At 47.6% G+C, this 24,694-nt stretch overlaps 1 protein-coding gene and 1 non-coding gene across 4 annotated transcripts in view; both read left to right on the forward strand.

Annotated features, from left to right (window-relative positions):
* The window catches only part of SLC7A8 (solute carrier family 7 member 8), a 62,571-nt gene that overhangs the window by 30,064 nt on the left and 7,813 nt on the right, over nt 1–24,694 (forward strand). The window contains exons 1-5 of one of the 3 annotated variants that reach the window (XM_010378397.2): nt 2,181–2,350; nt 14,556–14,681; nt 17,161–17,314; nt 18,234–18,357; nt 19,755–19,858. In XM_010378397.2, the coding sequence (XP_010376699.1) occupies nt 14,657–14,681; nt 17,161–17,314; nt 18,234–18,357; nt 19,755–19,858 (407 nt within the window). In that variant the 5' untranslated portion in view covers nt 2,181–2,350; nt 14,556–14,656. Of the gene's footprint in view, nt 1–2,180; nt 2,351–2,875; nt 2,895–14,555; nt 14,682–17,160; nt 17,315–18,233; nt 18,358–19,754; nt 19,859–24,694 lie in introns of those variants that run through there. The other 2 variants (XM_030929702.1, XM_010378396.2) reach the window with 2 other exon arrangements.
* On the forward strand, nt 203–308 carry LOC115897800. Its single transcript, XR_004057594.1, has one exon. It is a non-coding gene; the product is annotated as a U6 spliceosomal RNA (small nuclear RNA).

A 24,694-nucleotide genomic window follows, 5' to 3' on the forward strand; every position in this document is an offset into this window, starting at 1 on the left:
CCAAAGTGCTGGGATTACAGGCGTGAGCCACCGTGCCCGGCCCTATGTCTGGTAAACTTTTAAGGATTAATGTGACACACCAAATTTATATTACATACCTAAGAACATAAAATCAGAAGGCTTACGGGACTGAGGCCCAGTGGTACTTGCAGCTTTGGGGGAAAGAAGAAAGGGCATCTCTGTTACAAGAGTTCAGCAAGTTGTGCTCACTTTAGCAGCACATATACTAAAATTGGAGCAGTACAGAGAAGATTAGCATGGCCCCATGTACAGATGACATGCAAATTCGCGAAGCATTCCATATTAAAAAAAGAACAAAGTCCAGGCGCAGTGGCTCGCCCCTGTAATCCCAGCACTTTGGGAGGCCGAGGCTGGCGGATCACCTGAGGTCGGCAATTCAAGACCAGCCTGGCCAACATGGAGAAACCTCGTCTCTACTAAAAATACAAAATTAGCTGGACGTGGTGGCACATGCCTGTAATCCCAGCTACTCGGGAGGCTGAGGCAGGAGAACTGCTTGAACCCGGGAGGCAGAGGTTGCAGTGAGCCGAGATCGCGCCATTGCACTCCAGCCTGGGCAACAAGAGCGAAACTCCATCTCAAAAAAAAAAAAAAAGAAAAGAAAAGAAAAGAAAAAAGAGTTTAGCAAGTTTAAGTACGAGCTACCATTGGAATTGGGTTATAACCGAACCATTTTGGGAGAATTTTGCAGCCTGGGTCCAGGTTTATAGAATTTAGTGAACACCAACAGAGCCTACAAGCCTTCTGGTCCAAGAACCAACTAAACCTCACAGGATCCATACCCTGTCTTCCAAGACTGAAATATGATGGAGGGTCAGGCTAGCCTTCCTGGGCTCAGTGCAGACTCAACAGAACCCATTCTCATCCACCTTGCTCCGCATCTGGGGGACATCAGCCTTGAGAATTGGGGTGTGAGAGCAATTTTTAAGGTCCAGGCTGAAAAAGTAATGAGTAGGATTAAAATAGGGTTCCCCACCGTGGCATGGCAGGCCACCCCTGGATTTCCTGGTGTCTTCAGTTTTTCGCTTCTCCCCGACTCAGGCCAGCTGAGGAGCCATGTTTAGCTCATGCTGAAGAGAGAACTACTCAGCTCTTGGAAAATGCTGAGCTGGGTATTCCTGCCTCTTGGCTGAGCTAAGTACTGGGTGGTGATTCAGCAGAAACTCCAGCTCCAGCAGCTGGCACAGGAGCTAACAGGGTAAGAAGGAAGGGGAAGACAGAGCCACGAAGGGAGGAGGGGAGGGGATGGGGCAGTATGGGCAGGAGCTTAGCTGGAAGTGTTTGGTAAAAGCTGTGTGCCTCCAGGAGCACTCACAGCCCTCACAGCTTCTCGGCACCCTCCTCCCCTCCTCTGCTGGTGTGTCCTTGGAAGAGAGAGGCCCTTCCGGAAGGCTCAGAGCACCTCCTCTCCTTTGGAGGGGGTTCCGAGATTTCTAAAACATTTTAAGCGCTTCGAGATGAAAAGGGCTGGAGAAGGGGAAATGTTACTATAGTGCGATAGGCAAGATCTGTTTCAAAACCACACTCCCCACTGTGCACTTTATAGAAGCTGGGATCAAAGCGCAGTTTATGAGGAAGGGCTGCTTTGATTTTTTTTTTTTTGGTTGCTGTTGTGTGGCTTTTTGTGTTTTTTTTTTTTTTTTAACGTTTTTGTCTTTCACCAGTCAAGTTATATGTATAACTTCATCAGACAAGTTATATTACATGTACAATAATCAAGGTGCCGAAAGACTTTATAATGTGGCTCCTCACCCGCTATGAAAAATGTCTTGGCCCTGAGGTGGGGGTTAGCGGGGAATAGAGAAGGATTCTAGGAGGATTCTGTGCAGCTGGATCCAAGTCTCGCCACTCCCCCACACCTCCAGGCCTCTCTGGGTCTTTGACGAGGAAAGACTGTTCCGTGTGACCTGCGTGGGCAGAACTGGAACCTTATCAGAGCCTTGGGTTGTGTGCGTTAGAGGTCAAACAGGCCTCCGTGTTTTCTTTGCCTGTCAGTGCCTTTTGGCAGCCGGCACTGCTTACCTCCTAGATCCTAGATCTGGAAACGAAGCGGCTTTTCCACAATTAGAAACACGTGCTCAGTTCCTTCCCAAGCGGGGGAGGTGGCCAAGGAGCCTGGTGCAACCAATCACAGAGCCAAGCGTAGCCACACCCACGCCCCCGCAGGCCCGGCTTCCCTGCGGCTCCAACCTCCAGCCTGGGCACCCAGACCCAGAGCGCTGCTGGGAGGGACATGCCTCACCCCTGTTGCTCCAGCTGGAGGGGAGGGAGTCTGTGGGAGCTGGCCAGAGCGTGGCAGAAGGCAGAGAAGTGCACGCCCCAGCAAAAGGTGAGGCTGAGAAGCCAACCCTCTGGCAGGCCATGACCCAGGTGAAATTTATGGCGTTTCAGAGGGCTGGGGAGCTCCATCCGAAAAGGTGCCTGTTTTGCAGGATTGGAGAGGAACAGGGCGTTCTGATTTCTACAGAGTGGCGTCACTGCTTCCTTTGTCAGCAGCCGTCTGCTTAGTACATTCCATCTTGCTGTTTTCAGTCCTGGCCTCTCTCTGTTGTGCTCCTCTCAAGCCCTCTTTCTCTCCCACTCATCTGCATTGTCCTCCGCTTGCTCCCTCCCGCCCTGTGGTTTCTTGTGCTCTTTCCCTCTCTTCTTCACCATCTGTCTTTGTGGACTTTGGCAAGTCTGGACATTTTTCCCCCTTTCTACTGCCTGTTTTCACTTATCTGAACAGACGAGAAGGAGAGGCCTGGTTCTGGAAATGTTAAAGGAAAACCAAGCCTTTCCAAGCCAGTCCAACCCACTCCTGAGAAAGGTGCAAGCCAGCAAAACCGAGAAATCCACATGGAGTTCCGGGAGTCTGGAGGGAACATGTGACGGTGACATTGATAAGGGGGCTGGTGGGAGGGGACCCAAGGTGGAGATCCCTGTGGGAAATGACTTGCTAAAGCCCTGGGAGCAAAGGATGCACCTTTCTTGGTTTCTGAGGCATAACTGTCAAAGTCTTCCCCTTTTGCCATATTGGCATCTTTCTTCCTGCTGCCCAGAAAGCAGTCCAGGCTGGACTTGGTGACAGATCCAGAGTCCCAAGTGGCACTGGCAGTAGTGACCATGGGTACCACTGACCCAAGCAGGAGGAGAGATGATGTGGGAGTGTCCAAGGGAAAGCAGAGTGATGTGTGTATGATGAAGAAAGGCTGGGCAGAAGCAGAACAAGCACCTGGGAATCGGGCTGTCCCAGTCTGGTCTTTACTGTGAATTAGCCGGGGTCTAAATTCACTCACATATAAAATGAGGTTCTGTGGCCGGCATGGAGGCTCACACCTGTAATTCTAGCACTTGGGGAAGCTGAGTCAGGCAGATCGCTTGAGCCCAGGACTTGGAAGCTGCAATGAGCTATGATCATGCCATTGCACTTCAGCCTGGGCAACAGAATGAGACACCATCTGTAAAAGAAAAATAAAATAAAATGAGGTTCTGGGTTTCTAAGGTCATTCCTGCCTCTGATCACCTATGAGGCTGGAAACAAGCCTTGGGTGGTAGGGTGCAGGCTTCAAATATTTACCTCTAGGGCCAAGAGTTGGCTACAAGGAGAGTCCCAACTAGTTCATTCTTCTTAGCACTGTCCTTATAACAACCAATCCAGCCCCGTATCCAGATGGCCCTATCCCAATCTTTACCCTGTCAGACCAGAATAGTGTGGTTCATCGAGTGGCAGCTGGCTTAGTAGAAGAAATGAGATTAGTTCAGGGATCCATGTGGGAATGTTCATTGGCTCCTTGAGGAAGGCACAAGATGAACCCCTGCTGGCCCAGCTCAATGAGAAGCCAGAGTCCTGTAGCCAAAGCAAGGAAGCACTTGAAAACAGTCATCGCCGGGTGTGGTGGCTCACACCTGTAATCCCAGCACTTTGGGAGGCCAAGGCAGGTGACTCACTTGAGCCCAGGAGTTCTAGACCAGCCTGGGCAACCTGGCAAAACCCCGTCTCTACAAAAAATACAAAAATTAGCTGGGCCTGGTGGCACATACCTGTAGTCTCAGCTACTCAGGAGGCTGAGGTGGGAGGATCATCTGAGTCTGGGGAGGTTGAGACTACAGTGAGCCATCATCATGCCACTGCACTGCAGCCTGGGTGACAGAGTAAGACCCTGTCTCAAAAAAAAGAAAACAACGGTGGCTCATGCCTGTAATCCCAGCACTTCGAGAGGCCAAAGTGGGCAGATTGCTAGAGCTCAGGAGTTCAAGACGAGCCTGGGCAACATGGGGAAACCCTGTCTCTACCAAAAATACAAAAAATTAGCTGGGTGGAGTGGCACATACCTGTGGTCCCAGCTACTCGGGAGGCTGAGGTGGGAGGATTGCTTGAGCCTGGGAGGCAGAGATTGTAGTTTGCCAACATCAGGCCACTGCACTCCAGCCTGGGTGACAGAATGAGACCCCATCTCAAAAAAAGAAAACAGTTATCAAGTAGTCTCTCTCTGGGAATAACGTGTACTCTTAGTGAGCTTTTTTTTTCTTTGTTTTTGTTTTGTTTTGTTTTGTTTGAGATAGAGTCTTTGTCACCGAGGCTGGAGTGCGGTGGCGCAATCTTGGCTCACTGCAACCTCTGCCTCCCAGGTTCAAGCAATTCTCAGCCTCCCGAGTAGCTGGCATTACAGGCATGCACTGCCACACCCAGCAAATTTTTGTGTTTTTAATAGAGACAGGGTTTTGCTATATTGGCCAGGCTGGTCTTGAACTCCTGACCTCAAGTGATTTACCCACCTCAGCCTCCCAAAGTGCTGGGATTACAGGTGTGAGCCACCGTGCCCAGCAAGCTTTTTTCTTTTTCTTTTTTTAAAGAGACAGGGTTACCCAGGCCAGTGCAATGGCATAATCACAGCTTACTGCAGCCTTGAATTCCTGGGCTCAAGTGATCCTCCCACCCCAGCCTCCATTGTAGCTGGGACTACAGGTACATGTCACCATATCTGGCAAATTTTCTGTTATTTTTTAAGAGACAGGATCTTGCTGTGTTGCCCAGGCTGGCCTGAAACTTCAAACTTCTGGCCTCAATTGATCCTCCCACCTCAGCCTCTACTGTCACTGGGATTACAGGTGTGAGTAACTGTGCCTGGTTGTACTTTGTGAGCTTTCTTAGAGGAAGGAGAGACAGCCACAATATGTACCCTCTCCCCACAATTCTGTCTGGCATCCGGGGCACTTGCCTTGCTTCATGGGCCATCCCATGACATATTAAACCTGATATTTACTCCCTAGAGCAGCACAATGGCTTCTATGTGCACTCTCCCTGAATTTTCTGTGTAGATGTATCTGTCTGTCATTTCCATTCAGTAAGCTTAGCACCTACTGTGTGCCAGACAGGACCTCAAGGCCACTCCGGCCACCAGGGGATTGTTTGTGGCTGTGTGCACACTGCTGGCAGCAGACAGTCTCTTTGGTGCCTGAGGAGTGGGGCAGCACGGGCAGCAACCACGCAGCTCTTCAGCTTTCTGCAGGGTGTTCCTCCCTAGCAGACAGAGGCACGTGACTTATAAGATCTGGTGGTATTTTCATCACTTGTGGAAACTGAGGCACAGGAACATGTTTGACCATCTGGGCTCCTGGTCCAGTGCTTGGCCGGTGCTCCCCAGCCCCACAGCCTGTACCTGTGACCCACTTCCAACTTCCAGACAGCTGGGTTGAAGGACCCCAGGGCAGGTCATTTGTGGAGGAGCATCCTCCTGAGAAAAAGATGGAACAGATTAGAAATTGAGAAGGATCAGGGGCACGATGTACAATGTGGTCTGATGCATGATATGCTCTCTAAAATCTTCCAAACCATTCCCATTCCCCGCCACTCTGCTTTGCCTCTGAGTGTCAGCATGATCCTGAGCAAATCACATGCTCTTTTTGACTTTCTTAGTCTACAGTTTCTTAAGATAAACAATAAAAATAACCATTTAACATTTTATGCAACAGGCCAGACGTAGTGGCTCATGCCTGTAATCCCAGCATTTTGGGAGGCTGAGGTGGGCAGATCACGAGGTCAGGAGATCGAGACCATCCTGGCTAACCACAGTGAAACTCTGTCTCTACTAAAAATACAAAAAATTAGCCAGGCGTGGTGGCAGGCACCTGTAGTCCCATCTACTCGGGAGGCAGAGCTTGCAGTGAGCCAAGATCGTGCCACTGCACTCCAGCCTGGGTGACAGAGCGAGACTCCATCTCAAAAAAAAAAAAAAAAAAATGTATGCAACAATACACAGGATACAGAGTATTGTCACACTGTTCAAATGGACCTTAGATTTTACCTGGAGAAAAGGGAGGTTCAAAGAGGTTAACTGAGAGTACGTGACTAAGCTGGCAAAGGCACCACGGCCACTGAGTTCTTCAAGTTCAAAAGTTCTGTGATTCTCGGATTCAGACCTGCCGGGTCCCTCTGAAAGAGCCGTCTCTGCTTCTATCTTTCATGCTGCTGGTGATCTTCCTCCCCATTCTTACCACTTCACACCTTACACAAACTCCTCTGAGCTCTGCTCGCTTGTTCCACACCCAGAAAAGACTCCAGAAACCCACATCATCCTTCACTTCCCAGGTGCTGCTAGGTAGAGTTGAGGGGAAGAGTGATAAAGTCACAGCCTCACCTCTGGAATGATTGCAGGGACTTAAAACCAGCTCCACAACTCCCCAATCCATCCTTAAAACCTTCTAAATGCAGATTGATTTATTTATGCTAATGATTCATTGGTGTTCTATTTCAAAATGCACTGAAGAAATTAATTTTAAATTGTTTCTTTTACCTATAGTCTATAATACTGTCACGCATTGCTTAATGATAAGGATACAGTCTGAGAAAGGTATCCTTAGATAATTTAGTCATTATGCAAACATCATAGACTGTACTGACATGAAACTAGATGCATAGCCTACTACACACCTAGGCTACATGGTGTAGCTTGTTGTTCCTAGTCTACGAACCTGTACGGCATGTTACTGTACTGAGCACTGTAGGCAGTTGTATTTGTTCATTAAACATATCTAATAGAGAAAAGATACAGTAAAAACATGGTCTTCGAATCCTACAGGGCCACTAAGGTATAAGTAGTCTGTTGTTGCCCAGAATGTCATTATGTAGCACATGACTGTGTATTAATTTAGGGTTAAAAGTGGGTTGACTCAGCCTGGAAGGATATAGAGCAAGCTCTGCCAAGGTGTGTTTTGGTGTTGTCTACCACAGGACAGTACACGGTGTGGCCACTGTGTCCCCTCCGACGTGAACAGTGTACTCAGACTCGGGACTCTTGGGATAATAATCTCTTGGCTTTCTATCTTGACTTCTTTTGTGGCCTTTGATTGTGGCTTCTGGCCAGTAAAATAAGGAGACCAACAAAATCATGGGGGCAGGAAATAAAGGATTCATGTCTGTGAACATTCTGGCACTCCACTCGCCTTGCAAGAAGTTTGTGATTCTTGGGCCAGTGTTTGTGTGTATATCTGGGTTGTGTGGGTGGGCCTGAAGTTGTAAGGAATACAGGGGAGACTGAAGGAGAACCTGAATTAGATGAAGAAGGGATATCGTGTCTTTTGCCCTGGATTTCTCTAAAAGGAAAGAGAAAAAACAACACTGCTAGAGTTACAAGACAAGGCTGTTTGCTACTGTATTGAATTACCAAATGGAGGAAGAGGAAATAGGAACACTTTAGCTGTGGGATCCCAGCTAGGGTTGGGAAGCTGGAAGAAGTGGGAAGTAGCTATGTGGTGTGGAACTTTGCTAACCAGGTGAGCACACTGGTGATCTCACCTTCACTACCCACTTCTAGAGAACAACATCCCTTCCCTCCATCTGGTGTCCTGCAAGGCCTGTGGACAGACACTCCTTTGGGCTCCTGGTATGTGTTGCCTGGCTGCTGTTTAAAAGCTTTTCTCTTTAAGGGTATGTCCCTGCTGTCTGGTCTTTCTGCATAATGTCTGTCTGGTATCCATTTCCTATTGGTACTGTTACAAGTAACCACAAACTTAGTGGTTTAAAACTATGCAAATGTACTATCTTTTTTTTTTTTTTTTTTTTTTCGAGACGGAGTCTTGCTCTGCTGCCCAGGCTGGAGTGCAGTGGCCGGCTCTCAGCTCACTGCAAGCTCCGCCTCCTGGGTTCACGCCATTCTCCTGTCTCAGCCTCCCGAGTAGCTGGGACTACAGGCGCCCGCCTCGTCGCCCGGCTAGTTTTTTGTATTTTTTGGTAGAGACGGGGTTTCACCGTATTAGCCAGGATGGTCTCGATCTCCTGACCTCATGATCCGCCCGTCTTGGCCTCCCAAAGTGCTGGGATTACAGGCTTGAGCCACCGCGCCCGGCCTTTTTTTTTTTTTTTTTTTTGAGGCGGAGTCTCGCTCTGTCACCCAGGCTGGAGTGCAGTGGCCTGATCTCCGCTCACTGCAAGCTCCGCCTCTGGGTTCACGCCATTCTTCTACCTCAGCCTCCCAAGTAGCTGGGACTACAGGTGCCCACCACCATGCCCGGCTAATTTTTTGTATTTTTAGTAGAGACGGAGTTTCACCGTGTTAGCCAGGATGGTCTTGATCTCCTGACCTCGTGATCCACCCGCCTCAGCCTCCCAAAGTCCTGGGATTACAGGCGTAAGCCACTGCACCCGGCCAAATGTACTATCTTAGTCCTGGAAGTCAGAAGTCCTAAACTCTGGGGTCAGCAGGCCTGAATTTCTTCTAGAGGCTCTAGGGAGAATTCCTTGCCTTTTCTAGCTTCTAGGGACCTCCTGCATTCTTTGGCTCATGGCCCCATCTTTCATCTTCAAAGCCAGCAGCATAGCATCTTCAAGTCTCTCTTTCTCTCTGTCTGATGGTTGCATGATCACATGTCTTTTTGTAACTCTGACCCTCTTACCTCCCGCTTGTAAGGACTCCTGTGACAACATTGGGCCCTTTGGATAATCCAGGATAATCTCCCCATCTCAAGATCCTTAACATGGCTGGGCGTGGTGGCTCAGGCCTGTAATTCCAGCACTTTGGGAGGCCAAGGTGGGTAGATCACCTGAGCTCAGGAGTTCGAGACCAGCCTGGCCAACATGGTGAAATCCGTCTCTACCAAAAATACAAAAATTAGCCAGGTGTGGTGGCAGACACCTGTAATCCCAGCTACTTGGGAGGCTGAGGCAGGAAAATCGTTTTAACATGGGAGGCGGAGGTTGCAGTGAGCCGAGACCGCACCATTGCACTCCAGCCTGGGCAACAAGAGCGAAACTCCATCTCCAAAAAAAATCCTTAACTTAATCACATTTGCAAAGTTCCTTTTGTCATTTAAAATAACATAGTCACAAATCTCAGGGATTAGAATGTTGATATCTTGGATGGTCATAATTCTACCTTCAACTGCCCCCAATACAAAGAGATCTGCTGTCATTGCCAAGGGGAGGAAGTAAAGGAGAGACTTCTGTAATTCCTGGAGATCAAAGTCTGGGGTCAGAGCTGGGCTGGGGCTGAGGGCACCTTCTCTGCAGGGAGCCCAGCCCTCCACAGTGGGCAAGCCAGTTACAGGTCGGCAGCAAGGACTCTGAATCCCTCTGCCAGTCCTGCAGAAAGCATTGAGCCCATCTCTCCTACTTGGCAGCTGGGAGGCCCTGGACTCTGGGCAGAGTTCCAGATTGCTAGAATCTGAATTTTCCTCCTCCTGCCTGACTCATTCTTTGTATCTCTTCTGTCACCTTGATGTTGAGTATTTCAAACTGGATGGATGAAGTAACCCGCCCCTGACTTAAGCATATTCTTGAACTCTTGTCTTCTTAATAGTTTGTCATCTTATTTTTTACCCAGGAAGCAAGGAAGAAAGAGGGGAGGAAATGCCCAAATATATATATACAAGCCTGGAATTCCATGAGGGCCTCTAAAGAAGCAGCAACCACTCCCACAACTAGATTACAGTGGACAAGAACCAGAGTCTTATGACTTTTTATTTTGTCCAGCTGGACCAGGATTATAAATTTCTCCATGTTGCCAGGGTCTCTTCCTCCTAAAGGAGGCATCTCTGATTCCCCTGGGCTGAGTTAGGGGTTCCTCATAGATGCCCACTAGCTGCTGCGAATAACTTTGCCATCACCTCATTGTTTTGTGGCCATCTCTTCACCTGTCATCCCTGTTACATTGCCAACTTCCTAAAGGCAGGGACTTGTGTCTTATCAATTACCTCCCCACCAACTAGAATGCCTAGTACATGTAGGCCCTGCATGAATGACGGATGAGTGGATGAGTGGATGGATGGATAGATGATGGATGGTTGGATGGGTGGGTAGGTGGATGGATGATGGATGGATAGACGGGTGGGTGGATGGATGCATGGATGATGGATGGCTAGATGGGTGGATGGGCGAATGGATCTGTGATGGATGGATGGATGGATGGATGGATGGATGGATGGATGGATAGATGAAAAGCCCCTCACATTTCAAAGCTGCTGTGGCCAATGATCCTCATCTACATGTAGCTTCCCTGAGGCCACTGTATCTCAGGCATGCAGAATTCAGGGTCTAGCCGAGAAGAGAGGGTTCTAGAATTTCATCGTCAGCAACAGACAAGTGCCAGGCAGTAGCTAGCCAGCAGCAGGGCTCCTAAGCAGGGCAGGAACTTGGCAAGCACCCACTGACCTGTCCTCTCTGGATGGAGGCTCAGGTTTCAGCCTGCTGTGAGGGAAGTTGTCTTGTGGTACCAGGAGACTGATACCATCTTTCCCCTCAGTCACATGGTGTGATCACCCAACTGCAGGGTGAAGGGCCAGATCTGGGGCCTGCAGCCATTGTTCCAAGGAGATTAGGTGTCACAGGCAATCTGCCTATCCCCACCTCATTCTCCGAATTTCTTTTTGTTTCTGAAAGATTATTGTGAAGGTGAAAGGTTAAATATTAGTCAAGGGCTGGGTTCTTGGGAAGTGATGGAGATAAGGTTAGGCAAGACAGAAGATAGCCACAGATAGGTTATTTGACAAAGCATCCCTATCTCTGTCACCCCAGGAAGACCACAGAGCTGACAGTTTAAAGGTGTCTTTCTGTGTGACTCAGTAAGGTCCATCTTGTAAAGAGATGATTTCATGTTTTCTTTTCCAGCACAACAGGGAGGTGGTCTGCTTGGGGGAGGAGGGATTTCTTTGAGTTGTCCCGCTTTGCCCTTGTTTTCCTCAAGTACTTTCTGTCACTTCCCCCTCCTGCCCTCTCCTCCCCTTGGAGAAGGATTTTCTTCCCTGAGATCAAGATCTGGTTCCTTATTGTGTAATCCTTACCTATCCCTGAGGCTCATGGGGTTTGTTTCCTAATCTTCCTTCCTTCCTTTTTTCAATCTCCTTTATCCTTGAGTTACTGCTGTGTCTGCCTGAATTCCTGGGTGAAGGGGCCCAGCCTTGTACCTTGCATGCCTCGGGGCCCAGGGAAGAAGCTGAGATCACAGACCCAGTTGTTTAGAGTGACCTAGGTTGGCTTGTCACCAGGCACATGATCCTGAAATCCTTATTGAATTGAGTAAGACAAACCAAATGTGTATTTATCAGGATGTCAGTCCATCTGGAACATTCGAGTATTACAAAGTGTTCTCCCTGCTTGGGCACTTAAAATCCTTCCTCTGACAACATGTTTTGCTTCTCCTTATATGACATCATCTTGGATAATAGCTCTTCCATGAGGAGTCAGGAGCTTCTACTCTTAAAGTCAAGTTTCCTGTTGCCCTTTGGCAATGTGAAGCCAACTAGGGATTGTGTCTCCTTTTGATGAGGTTCTTGGGGAGCAGAAGAGGTTGATGTGCATTGTGGAACGTGTAGACCGAGATGATATTGGAAGGCTAATGAATTGTGATATTTTAAAATTCTTTTATTAAATACTTGCTGAGCACCTACTATTTGCAGGCACCAATGATATGTCCTGAGATTTAAAAACATGAAAACATTTACTTACCCTTGGTGTCTTAAAAAAAAAAATGTAGTCTAGCTGTGTCGCCCACACTGGAGTGCAGTGGCACAATCTTGGCCCACTGCAACCTCCGTCTCCCAGGTACAAGTGATTCTCCTGCCTCAGCCTCCCGAGTAGCTGGGATTACAGGCACTTGCCACCATGCCCAGCTAATTTTTTTATTTTTAGTAGAGATGGGATTTCACTATGTTGGCCAGGCTGGTCTCGAACTCCTGACCTCATGATCCACCCACCTTGACCTCCCAAAGTGCTAGGATTACTAGCGTGAGCCACCGCGCCAGGCCAGAAGCAGGTCATTTTGATACAAAGAAATACATCCCGGCTGAGCACGGTGGCTCATGCCTGTAATCCCAGCACTTTGGGAGGCCGAGGATCATGAGGTCAGCAGATTGAGACCATTCTGGCTAACACGGTGAAATCCTGTCTCTACTAAAAATACAAAAAATTAGCTGGATGTGGTGGCATCCCAGCTGAGGCAGCAGAATGGCGTGAACCCGGGAGGTGGAACTTGCAGTGAGCCGAGATTGCGCCACTGCACTCCAGCCTGGGCGAAAGAGTGAGACTCTGTCTCAAAAAAAAAAAAAAGAAAAGAAAAGAAAAAAGAAATACATCCCAATATTAGATATAAACAAAGTGGTATGGGATTGTTCTGGAAAGAAGGAACAAACTTTGTTCCTCGTGTACAAAACACAGCTGATATATCTTCTCTTGCAGGCATGTTGTTAGGAATAAATAACATGCTGAATTATAAAGATTCATAGAACAGGTGACATTTAAGCTGGATCTTGAAAGAGGAGAAGGGATTTGCCAGGTGGAGACGGTGCACGAAGGAAGGTTACAGACGGGTAATGTCAGGACCATCCTACCCTAACCTTCTCAGCATCAAGTAAGGTTGGGAAATGCTTGGAAAGTAGAAGTACCATTTAAGAATAAGATACTGATAAAATTTGATCAGCCATTCAAGTGAAGTCAGAGCTGCCACACCACCCAGCTTATTTTTAAAATTTTTTGTAGAGAATTACAACTCCCCATGCCACCAAAGAAGATTTGTAAATGGATGGCAAATAAGCACATGAAAAGTTGCTCAACATCATTAGTCATTAGGGAAATGCAAATCAAAACCGTAATGAAATACAACTACACGCCCATTAGCAAAAACTGACAATACCAAATGCTGGGAAAGATGTAGAGCAACAGGAACTCCGACATGACAGTGGGAATGCAAAATGAGACAGCCACTGTGGAAGACAAGTTTGGTAGTTTCTTATAAAGTTAAACACATTTACCCTATGGCCCAGAATCTCATTCCTGGTGATTTACTCAAGAGCAATGGAAACCCCACTCAAAGATCTCTACGATCCACAAAAAGAAAAAAGACATCTACGCAAGTATTTGTCACAACTCTTCATAATAGTCCCACGCTGTGAGCAACCCAAATGTCTATGGAAAAACAAACAGATACCTTTACATCATAGAATGCTATCTGGCAATAAAAAGGAACAAATTGTAATATGTGCAACAACATGAGTAGATCTCGAAAGCATTATGTTAAGTGAAAGAAGTCAAACACAGAAGACCACATAGTGTATGATTCCATTTACATGACATTTTGAAAAAGACAAAGCTATAGGGATAGAAGTCAAAGTAATGCTTGTAGAGGTAGGGTAAGAAGATTTGCCTCACTGACTACAAAGGAGCATGATGCATAAGGAAACTTTTTAGAGTGTCGGGAATGTTCTACATACGAAGTGTTGAAGTGATTAAGCCATTCAATGCATTTGTCAAATCTCATCAAACTGTACACTTAAAAAAGGTGAGTTTTGGCCGGGTGCGGTGGCTCAAGCCTGTAATCCCAGCACTTTGGGAGGCCGAGACGGGCAGATCACGAGGTCAGGAGATCAAGACCATCCTGGCTAACACTGTGAAACCCCGTCTCTACTAAAAAATACAAAAAACTAGCCGGGCGAGGTGGCAGGCGCCTGTAGTCCCAGCTACTCGGGAGGCTGAGGCAGGAGAATGGCGTAAACCCGGGAGGCGGAGCTTGCAGTGAGCTGAGATCCGGCCACGGCACTCCAGCCCGGGCGACAGAGCGAGACTCTGTCTCAAAAAAAAAAAAAAAAAAAAAAAAAGTGAGTTTTAGTAAGATGTAGATTATATCTCAATAAGCCTAAGTAACAGAAGATTCCCCTAAGCCTCTGTTACCCCAAAATCAGGCTTAGGAAGGTGACTTCCTGAATCCCACCAGCTGCTCACAGCTCCCCTTGCACAAATAATAACTTGAAGACAAAGCCCATACTTGTGCCCTGATCAGATATGATTTTACCCCCAAAGCCAGTGCCTATACTTCCATGCCTACTTCTGGCTTCCAGCCCTCAGCAGGGCATGCTGTTCCCAAGCTCTAATTTGGGACATGTAATCCTCATTTGTAACCCATTAACCTAGCCATAGTCCCTGGTCCCTGGGGTTGAGCTTGCTGGGTATCTGGCTCACCTATTACAATCTCATCATCAGGACGAGGGAGCACTTCTGCTTGTGTGCCTTGGGCATCATGCAGCCAGATACAGCCTCTGAAGGTCTGTTTGGGGGTCTTTCATTTCAGTACTCCTCACATGGGTCAACTGTTCCAGTGTGCGGTGGGCCACCCGGGTTCAAGACATCTTCACAGCTGGGAAGCTCCTGGCCTTGGCCCTGATTATCATCATGGGGATTGTACAGATATGCAAAGGTGAGTATCACAGGAACAACAGGTGCTGCCCACCTTTCCTCCCTTTGCATATACACACCCTCTCAGCCCAGCTTTGAAGGTATGCACACCCTGAGATTTCCCCAGTTCTAGCCTTGAGTGACTTCTCTTCTTCTTCCCTTGCTTGACAAAAGGGAAGGATAAACCATTTTCCCCGAGGTGGTTGGGGGTAGGGAATACTCCCCTTAGGCTGCAAAGGTCACCTCTCCCATGCTTACCTCAAGGCTCTAGCACAGCTAGGTAAAGACCCCACATATCCGCCAAGTGTGGTCGCTCACATCTGTAATCCCAGCACTTAGGAAGGATGAGGCAGGAGGATCACTTGAGCCCAGGAGTTTGAGACTAGTCTGAGCAGCATAGTGAGATCCCATCTCTACAAAAAATCTTAAAAATTAGCGGGGCATGGTGATGCATGGCTGTGGTCTCGTTTACTCTGGAGGCTAAGGTGGGAGGATCACGTGAGCCCAGGAATTTGAGGCTGTAGTGAGCTATGATTGTGCCACTGCACTCCAGCCTGACTGAGAAAGAACTTGTCTCAAAAACAAACAAACAAACAAAAACCCCAGATCTCTAGATTCCTATTGTCTTTTTCCCCCAACCCCAGGGAAGCTCCCTGCCTCTTCTGTTGAATCTTGTCCACATCTTAAAGTGGAGGACAGAAAAAGGTATTTTATGTTTCAAAATTACTTATAATCTCTGAGAGAGAGAGCTCTGCATTCCCGGGACCCCTGCCAACATTCCCCACTGGATTTGGCCCTTTCCAAGCCTGAGGCTGTATTTGGTTTCCATGGGACCCATGGCACCGTGAGGCTCTGCCCAGTATCACTGCCTCATGGAGAAGGTCAGGTGACAAACAGGGAAACTTCCCACAAGCCCTGAAGGCAGTGTGGGCAGCCTGGATTTCTACTCCAGGAAACATAATTTTCTGCTATATAATATGTCTGATTGTTTTAAACAGTTGGATTAAGTTCTTTAACAGGTTATATATTGCTTTCAGGCATTTAGACTTAAGGAAATCGCTGCGCTATCTTGTCAAAAATAGTGAGTCCCTCCTAAACTGGCCTCAGTTCTTTCTCCTGGTCACCCTAATCTCCTTATTTCCTGTCCCAATGCTAAACTGCAGATGAATAAGTAACATATGATCAATTACTCTCTATCTCATTGAAATTTTAGCCAGTCAGCAGACGATTCCAAGGGCCCACAGTCTGCAGCACACTGTACTAGGGGCTGGGAAGGCAGTTTAAACAGCTCTTTGCTAAAAAAATTCCTGTCCTTGGGGAATCTTGAAAAGAGAGACGGCAAGGCATGGTGGCTCACGCCTGTAATCCCAGCACTTTGGGAGGTCAATGCAGGCACATCACTTGAGGTCAGGAGTTCAAGACCAGCCTGGCCAACGTGATGAAACCCTGTCTCTACTAAAAATACAAAAAAATTAGCCAGGCATGGTGGCACATGCCTGTAACTCCAGCTACTCGGGAGACCGAAGCAGGAGAATCACTTAGAACCTGGGAGGTGGAGGTTGCAGTGAGCTGAGATCATGCCACTGCACTCCAGCCTGGGTGACAGAGCAAGACTCCATCTCAAAAAAAGAAAAGAGAGACCAAACACACATCTCAGAAACAGATAGGAGGATATCAACAAAGCAAGCAGCAAAACAAGCTTGAACTAATATAGCATTATGGAAACTCACGTTTGAGTGTTTGTTGTTCTGGATGCTTGCTTGTTTTTGTTTTTTTCTTTTTTGGAGATAGGGTCTTGCTCTGTCACCCAGGCTGGAGTGCAGTGGCGCGATCTCAGCTCACTGCAACCTCCACCTCCCAGGTTCAAGTGATTCTCCTGCTCACTGCAGCCTTAAACTCCTGGGCTCAAGTGATCCTCCCACCTTAGCCTCTCAAATAGGTGAGACTATAGGCATACACCACCACACCTAGCTAATTTTTTTAATTAGTGGTGGAGATGGGAGTCTCGCTATGTTGCCCAGGCTGGTCTCAAACTTCTGGCCTCAAGCATTCCTTCTGCCTTGACCTCCCAAATTGTTTGGATTATAGGCCTGAGCCACTGTGCCCAACCCTGGATGCTTTCTTCATGAAAATGTAGAAACTTAGATATCAGAGAAAGTGGTCAGGAGATTACCAATGACTCCAATCCTGTATTTCCAAAGCCCAATTTACCATGTCCTTTCCTTTTAAATAACTTTACCTTTTATAGAATGAGCATTCAGAACTGTGCCTTGAACCTAAACCCTCATTTGGACTCCCAGTTTCCAGGGCCTCGGAAGCCCTGGACCTGAATTTTCCTGCTCCCTTTATCCCCATGTATCCAATATGTTGGGTTCACTGGAGACAAGACAGAGTTGGTGTCATTGCCACACGGAGGGGTGAGAGGTGGGCCAGGGCAGGCCAGGGGTTGCTGGGCTCCTGACTTGTCTCACTGAGCAGCCTCCTGTTGCATGTGTCCACAGGAGAATACTTCTGGCTGGAGCCAAAGAATGCATTTGAGAATTTCCAGGAACCTGACATCGGCCTCGTCGCACTGGCTTTCCTTCAGGGCTCCTTTGCCTATGGAGGCTGGAACTTTCTGAATTATGTGACTGAGGAACTTGTTGATCCCTACAAGTGAGTTGAAAGAGCCCGGCTATTCCCTCTCCCTTGAAGGGCCACAGCACCTGCTGCTGGAAAGAGGGAGCAGGTGTACATTGCCCACCTCGCCTTCCTCAGCCCCATTCGGACTGTGATTTGATCTATCCTGAAGTTGTAGTTCATTTCCCAGGCATTAAACCATTTGCCGTTCACCCCACCAGGAGGAGAAAAGGATCCAGTGACTTTCCCAGACCTGATTAGAAGCTGAAAACTGTACTGCATTAACACCACTGCCTTAGACAACGAACTGTGCCCTGAGAGGCTTCTGGGAATCTTGCTTGTTTCAGGACAGGCCAGTCTTGGTGTCTTGAGGCAGGGGGAAAAGGTGCATTGTGGAGATCCAGGTCAAGATCAACAGGTGTGGAGCAGATTTCCAACCTGAGTTGTTTTATTGCCTTCATTTTTTTAACTTATTTTTTCTTTTGTTTTGTTTTTAGAGACAGGGTCTCACTCTGTCATCCAGGCTGGAGTCCAGTGGTACAATCATAGCTCACTGTAGCCTCAATCTCCTGGGCTCAAGCAAGCCTCCCACCTCAGCCTCCTGAGTAGCTGGGACTACAGGCACATGCCACCATGCCCAGTTAATTTTTTAATTTGTAAAAAAGAGGTCTTGCTATGTTGCCAGGGATGGCCTCGAACTCCTGGGCTCAAACGATCCTCCCTCCTTGGCCTCACAAAGGGCTGGGATAACAGGTGTGAACCACCACGCTCAGCCTCTTTTCCTTTAAATTATCCTGCCCATATTGAGGCAAAGTCCACCTCCCAGGGAAAGGAAGCCGCACAGAAGTCTGCAAGGCTAAGCACATGCAGAAAGACAGAAGACACTCCCTGGACTCCATGGCAAGTCTGGCGTCCCGGGTGCCAGCCCTTCCCCTCACCTCCTCTCCCTCTACAGGAACCTTCCCAGAGCCATCTTCATCTCCATCCCACTGGTCACATTTGTGTATGTCTTTGCCAATGTCGCTTATGTCACTGCAATGTCCCCCCAGGAGCTGCTGGCATCCAACGCCGTTGCTGTGGTAAGAAATGAAAGTCCCAGTCTCTCATATGAGGAATGTGGACATAGACTTGCCTGCTGTAGCCCTGCTCACTTTTCCCTGATCCATGGCCTTGTGGAAGTGGAAATCACCCCCAAGTTCTCAGGACAGAAACCACATATGTCATTGGCTGGGGTATCTTTAAATGCCCAGGAGCAAACTGGTGGCTGGGTTGTACCTAGAACAGCTACAATGGCAGAACTGAGTCATTGCCACAGAGACCGCATGGCTAAGAAGCTATAAGACATTTACTACCTGGCCCTTTACAGAGAAAGTTTGCCAACTCTTAATCTTGGGCACTTTAAGCTCTAAATGTGAGAGTGGTATGAAGCAGACAGGCCCCTCCTCAGAAAGACATAATCTTGCACAAGACATGCCATTTCTCTCTGCCTTCATATCCAGAAGCAGAAGTCAGGTGTGCTCTTTGGGGAAAGAGACCATACTGGTGCAAGGGGTTGGGATCCTTGACCTCTAAGAAGGACCTGGGAGGCACCTTGCTCCCTCGCCTGGCATCAGGCTGGGCCACCACCCACCCTGCCAGTCTCTTCACTGGCCTTATCTCAAAACACCGTAAAGAAAGAGGTCCTCCCGTTTCCTGGGGCAGCCTGTTCTTATGACCAACAGCCTTCTATTCTGAACAATCTCTCCTCAGTAATGTGCTGTAAACCTAGCTCAGGGAATATAGAAAAGGCTGGTCCCCTGCGTTGTATAGTCCTTGAATACATGAAGATTCGTCTATAGCTTCACAGCCTTTTCTTTCTCAGACTAAGGAGGGGCTCATTCTTATAATTTTACCCCCAACTCATCTGTTTTGATGAATTGAGAAATTCTCACCCTGTGATTCTGGATTAATCCCTATTTTGCAGTTGGGAAACAGAAGCTCAAAAATCATAAACTTTGCTCAAGATCTCACAGCTCCTAGCTGGAGGGCAAGGATTTGAGCCTGGATCTGCCTGACAGATCTTCCTGACAAGCCCATGCCCTTCCCTGTGCTGGAGAAATCACATAATGTATGTCAGGCCTGGATCACACCACCTGGCTTCCAATGCTGGTCCCTCCGCTTGCTGGGTGTGTGATCTTAGGCAAGCTACTTAATCACTATGTGACTCACTTCCTCATCCATAAAACAAGAATAGTGTTAGTTCATTATTACTATTACCACTGTGTACTACCTTCTTCAGTTAATTAGCCTAAAACATGCATTAACCCCCTGTGTAGGGGGTCCACCCTTGAGAGGGTGGGGGCTCTTAAGGAACTTGGCCAGAGAGAATTACAAAGGTGGAGATGGGAGAAATGGTTTCCCAGAGTGAAGTGGGAGCTAAGGGGTTGGGGAGTGGTAACCTCTCCTTCTTTGCTTATCTCCTTGTTTCCTCTCCCAGACTTTTGGAGAGAAGCTCCTAGGAGTCATGGCCTGGATCATGCCCATTTCTGTTGCCCTGTCCACATTTGGAGGAGTTAATGGGTCTCTCTTCACCTCCTCTCGGTGAGTGCTGCCTGGGCCCTTCTCCGGCCAGGGGCCACTCTGCTGTGCACTTTGCTCTGTTTGTATATGGTGGGTTTGTCTCTGTCAGCAGGGGTCTGTGTGGGCATCTGGATGGTGGGCTTGAAGAGGGGTGATTGCTCACATGAGGGCGTGTGTGTCAGTGTGGATGCTGAGGAGTGTGTGCTGCTCACGTGGTCACCTGCGATGTGTGTGGCATATGGATCCTAGATGCTTCACATGTAGTAGCCTGTCTCATTTCGAAAGGAGCAGAAGACAGAGGAGGCCACCAGCCTGCCTGATGCGGCCCCCAGTCAGGGGCTGTAGTTGGCAGCAAGACAGTATCTTGGCTGCAGTCCTAGAGCCCCCATTTCCACTTGCCTGGAAACAGGCTGCTGCTGGCTGGAAAAGAACCCCATTTGGAAAGTGACCAAGAGGGAGACTTGTGCCTGGGGCCTCTGGGCCTGGCCTCCCATGAATGTTCTGGAACTAGCCTGCAGGTGGGATGGGTTCACCCTAATTGCCCCAAGAATGCAGAGCTCCTCCCTGCTCAACCGAGGCGGCTGGAAAGGCCTTTTCGAGGCCACCCATGAGACTCAGGTGGAGAATGTGAAGTGAGAGGGTGGGGGAAAGTGGAAAGCAAACATTTGTCCAAAGAAAGAGCCTTTTATCCATGACCCCCACCCCAGAGCTCTCTCAGAAGCCAGAAGTGCAAGCGGGTCCACGAGTCCCAGGTCCTGCCTCCACGCACCCAGGGACCTGGCCCTTTCTTTTGCTGTCTTCAGAAGGGGCTGTTGAGGCTAGCAGATATTGAATGACTTCCACTTGTGTGGTTCAAGGGGTCCTCCCAGGTTCTCAGAAAGCACCCCCTGCCCTCAGGGTACAGTCCTGCTCCAAAGATGAGTCCCTGAGTTCAGCTGCTTCCAAAGCCATCACGTCAGGGAAGAGTTCCTGTGAACTAACAAGGTAGTGCCATGTTTTTAGGACCCAGGGCTGGAAAGAGGTGGTGTGGGTGTCCCCTGTACCCTGGGACCCTATGACACTCACCCACAGCAACCTCGTGTGCATGTTACACAGGAGCAGTGGCCACGTGGAGGCCCCGTCGAGCGGTGGAAGAACAGTGACCCATGAGGCTCCCTGAGATCTATTGGAGGAGAGTGACTGGCTACAGTCACTTTAGAGTGGGGTTTGTCCCTCAGGCAGGCCAAGCAGCGGTCTGCGTGCATGTGGTCTAGTTGTGTGTGCATGCAGGAAACGGTGGCGCATGGTGTGCTCCACCTCCGATTCAGAGGCGAGACCTCACACACCCAGGCCTCCTCTGCTCATCTTTCCAGTTCCTTCTTCCTTCCTTCTCCTTCCCTCCTTCTTTATCTCCTGTCACTCCTTTGTGTTCTCGGGTAGGGAGTGGATGATCCTTCCTGAAGAGTCAGAGTGTGTGGATGTGTGTTATGCTTAATGTCATCGTCTCCTCTGTTGTCGGCTAGCTGGGCAAGGACTGTCTGTTGTGAACTGGACACTTGCAAATGCTGTCAGATCTGGACAATTACACTTGGTCCTGTCTGCATGTGGGGGAGGGACGTGAATGCAGGACCCTGGCTATGTGCATGACAGGTCCCACAGAGCACCTGGTGCATGAGACTGCCTTGTAGAGGGGCGGCAGCATGGGAGAGGGGACAGGGATGTGTATGGCTGCATGAAACTAGTGACACTGGCCTAGGGAGTTCATTATGGTTACTGCTTATGGGTATTTGGGGATACAGTCAACTCCCACACTTCTGATGAGCTGCTGCTGTTAGCTTCAGTCTACTCCATACACAAATTACAAAGTAAGTGACAATTCTCTGAACTCCCAGTGCACTGAATCTGTGCCTTTTTGTTCTTATCAAGCTGTACCCTGCCTGTCATCCCTTAGGTGAGCCTTTCCCCAGAAAAAAGAAAAAAGTGGTCCAATTTGCACTGACATGTAAATTACTGTTGACAGCCCCTAATATTCACTTTTCTCTTAGGAGAGTAAAAGGGAAGGAGGGCTGATTTTTATGTTCAAGTTTCATATTCGTATGTATATAATAGATGTACATATTTTCAAGGTACAGATGATGTTTCAATACATTGATATCATGTGTAAAAATCAAATCAGAGTAATTGAGATATCCCATCTCCTTCAATATTGTCTTTTCTTTATGCTAGGAACATTCAAATTATTCTCTTAAAATTTCTTTTTTTTTTTTTTTTTTTTTGAGACAGAGTCTTGCTCTGTTGCCCAGGCTGGAGTGCAGTGGCACAATCTTGGCTCACTGCAAGCTCCGCCTCTCAGGTTCACGCCATTCTCCTGCCTCAGCCTCCCGAGTAGCTGGGACTACAGGTGCCCGCCACCACACCCGGCTAATTTTTTGTATTTTTAGTAGAGACAGGGTTTCACCGTATTAGTCAGGATGGTCTCGATCTCCTGACCTCGTGATCTGCCCACCTCAGCCTCCCAAAGTGCTAGGATTACAGGCGTGAGCCACCACGCCTGGCCTAAAACTTTTCTTTTTAAAAATAACTTTTATGGTCAGGTGTGGTGGCTCACACCTATAATCCCAGCACTTTGGGAGGCTGAGGCGGGCAGATCACAAGGTCAGGAGACCAGCCTGGCCAATATGATGAAACCCCACCTCTACTAAAAAAAAATACGAAAATTAACTAGGCTTGGTGGCAGGTGCCTGTACTCCCAGCTACCCAGGAGGCTGAGGCAGAAGAATCACTTGAACCCAGGAGGCAGAGGTTGCAGTGAGCCAAGATCATGCCACTACATGCCAGCCTGGGTGACGGAGCAAGACTTCATCTCAAAAAAAATAACATCAAAAAAAAAATAACTTTTGGGGCTGGGCATGGTGGCTCACGCCTGTAATCCCAGTACTTTGGGAGGGCAAGGTGGAAGGATTGCTTGAGCCCAGTAATTCGAGACCAGCCTGGGCAACAAGGCAAGACTCTGTCACTACAAAAAAATAAGAAAGAAAAATAAGTAAAAAATAAAATTGATTTAAACATCAATATCCTACTTGTGATACTATAATATAATTGTGTAGCATGTTACCCATGGAGGAAACTGGGCAAAAGACACATAGGATCTCTTTTTATTATTTCTTACAACTGTACTTGGTTGTAAGATTCACTGAATGTGAATTTACAATTATCTCAAAAAAATTTTTCATTTTTTAAGTTAACTGAGCATGGTGGTATGTACATATAGTCCCAGCTACTCAGGAGGCTGAGACTAGAGGATCACTGGAGTCCAGGAATTGGAGGCTGCAGTGAGCTATAATCATGCCACTCTACTCCAGCCTGGGGGACAGAGCAAGACCCCATCTCTAAAAATTGGAAAAATAAAAAGTTTAATTTTTTTAAGTTAAAAAAATCTTTATTCTGATTATAAATATTCCATCTATTTTAGAATTTTATTCTTTTTTTCTTATCTTTTTTTTTTAATTTCTTTTTTTTTTTTTTGAGACAGGGTCTCACTTTGTCACCCAGGCTGGAGTGCACTGGTGCAAATACAGCTCACTGCAGCCTCAAACCTCCCAGGCTCAAGTGATCCTCCCACTTCAGCCCCCTCAGTAGCTGGAACTACAGGCACACTCTACCATGCCTGGCTAATTTTTGTATTTTTTGTAGAGACAGGTTTTCACCATGTTGCCCAGGCTGCATTTTACAATTTTTAAATTTTTTTCTGTAATATATAAGGAAGAAAATTAAAGTTAACCAGAATTTCACCACCCAGAGATACTCAGTTAGCATTTTAATAAATAATCTTAAAATTAATTGGTATTCGGGCATAGTGGTGCACACCTGTAATCCCGGCTACTTGGGAGACTGAGACAGAAGGATCATTTGAGTTTGGGAGGTCAAGGCTGCAGGGAGCCGTCATTGTGCCACTGCACTCCAGCCTAGGCAACAGAGCAAGACCGTGTCTCCAAAAAAAAAAAAAAAAAAAAATTATTTGCATTATAGTTTTCAGTCCTGTTTTTTAATTTAATGTTATATTTTGAGCATATTCTCATGTAATCAATTTTTTTCAAAAACGTTATGACTACATAATGTTCCTTTTTTTTTTTTTTTTTTTTTTTGAGAGAAGTTTAACTCTGTCATCCAGGTTGGAATGCAATGCTCACTGCAACCTCCACCTCTGGGTTCAGGCAATTCTGCCTCAACCTTCCAAGTAGCTGGGATTACAGGCACATGCCACCACATCTGGCTAATTTTTGTATTTTTAGTAGAGATGGGGTTTCACCATGTTGGCCAGGCTGGTCTCAAACTCCTGACCTCAGATGATCCACCCACCTCGGCCTCCCAAGGCGCTGGGATTACAGGCATGAGCCAATGTGCCTAGCCCACAACATTTCATCTTATGCCAAATCTATTTTATCAACCTCCTACTTTTAGGCACTTAGGATATTTCCAATTTTTTTCTTTTCTTTTCTTTTCTTTTCTTTTCTTTTCTTTTCTTTCTTTTTGAGACAGGTTCTTGCTCTGTCGCCTAGGGTGGAGTGCAGTGGCACAATCACAGCTCACTGCAGCCTCAGCCTCCCAGGCTCATGTGATCCTGTCACCTCAGCCTCCCGAGTAACTAGAACAACAGGCACACGCCACCATGCCTGGCTAATTTTTTTATTTTTATTTTTTGTAGAGACAAGGGTCCACTATTTTTCCTAGGCTGGTCTCAAACTCCCGGGCTCAAATGATTCTCCCGCCTCAGCCTGTCAAAGTGCTGGGACTGCAGGTCTTAGCCACCAAGCCCAGACAGGATATCTTCTTTTTTTTTTTTAACTCAATCCCACAAGACAGGATATAAATTTTTAA

Source organism: Rhinopithecus roxellana, chromosome 5 (genome assembly GCF_007565055.1).
Source record: "Rhinopithecus roxellana isolate Shanxi Qingling chromosome 5, ASM756505v1, whole genome shotgun sequence".
Classification (NCBI taxonomy): domain Eukaryota; kingdom Metazoa; phylum Chordata; class Mammalia; order Primates; family Cercopithecidae; genus Rhinopithecus; species Rhinopithecus roxellana.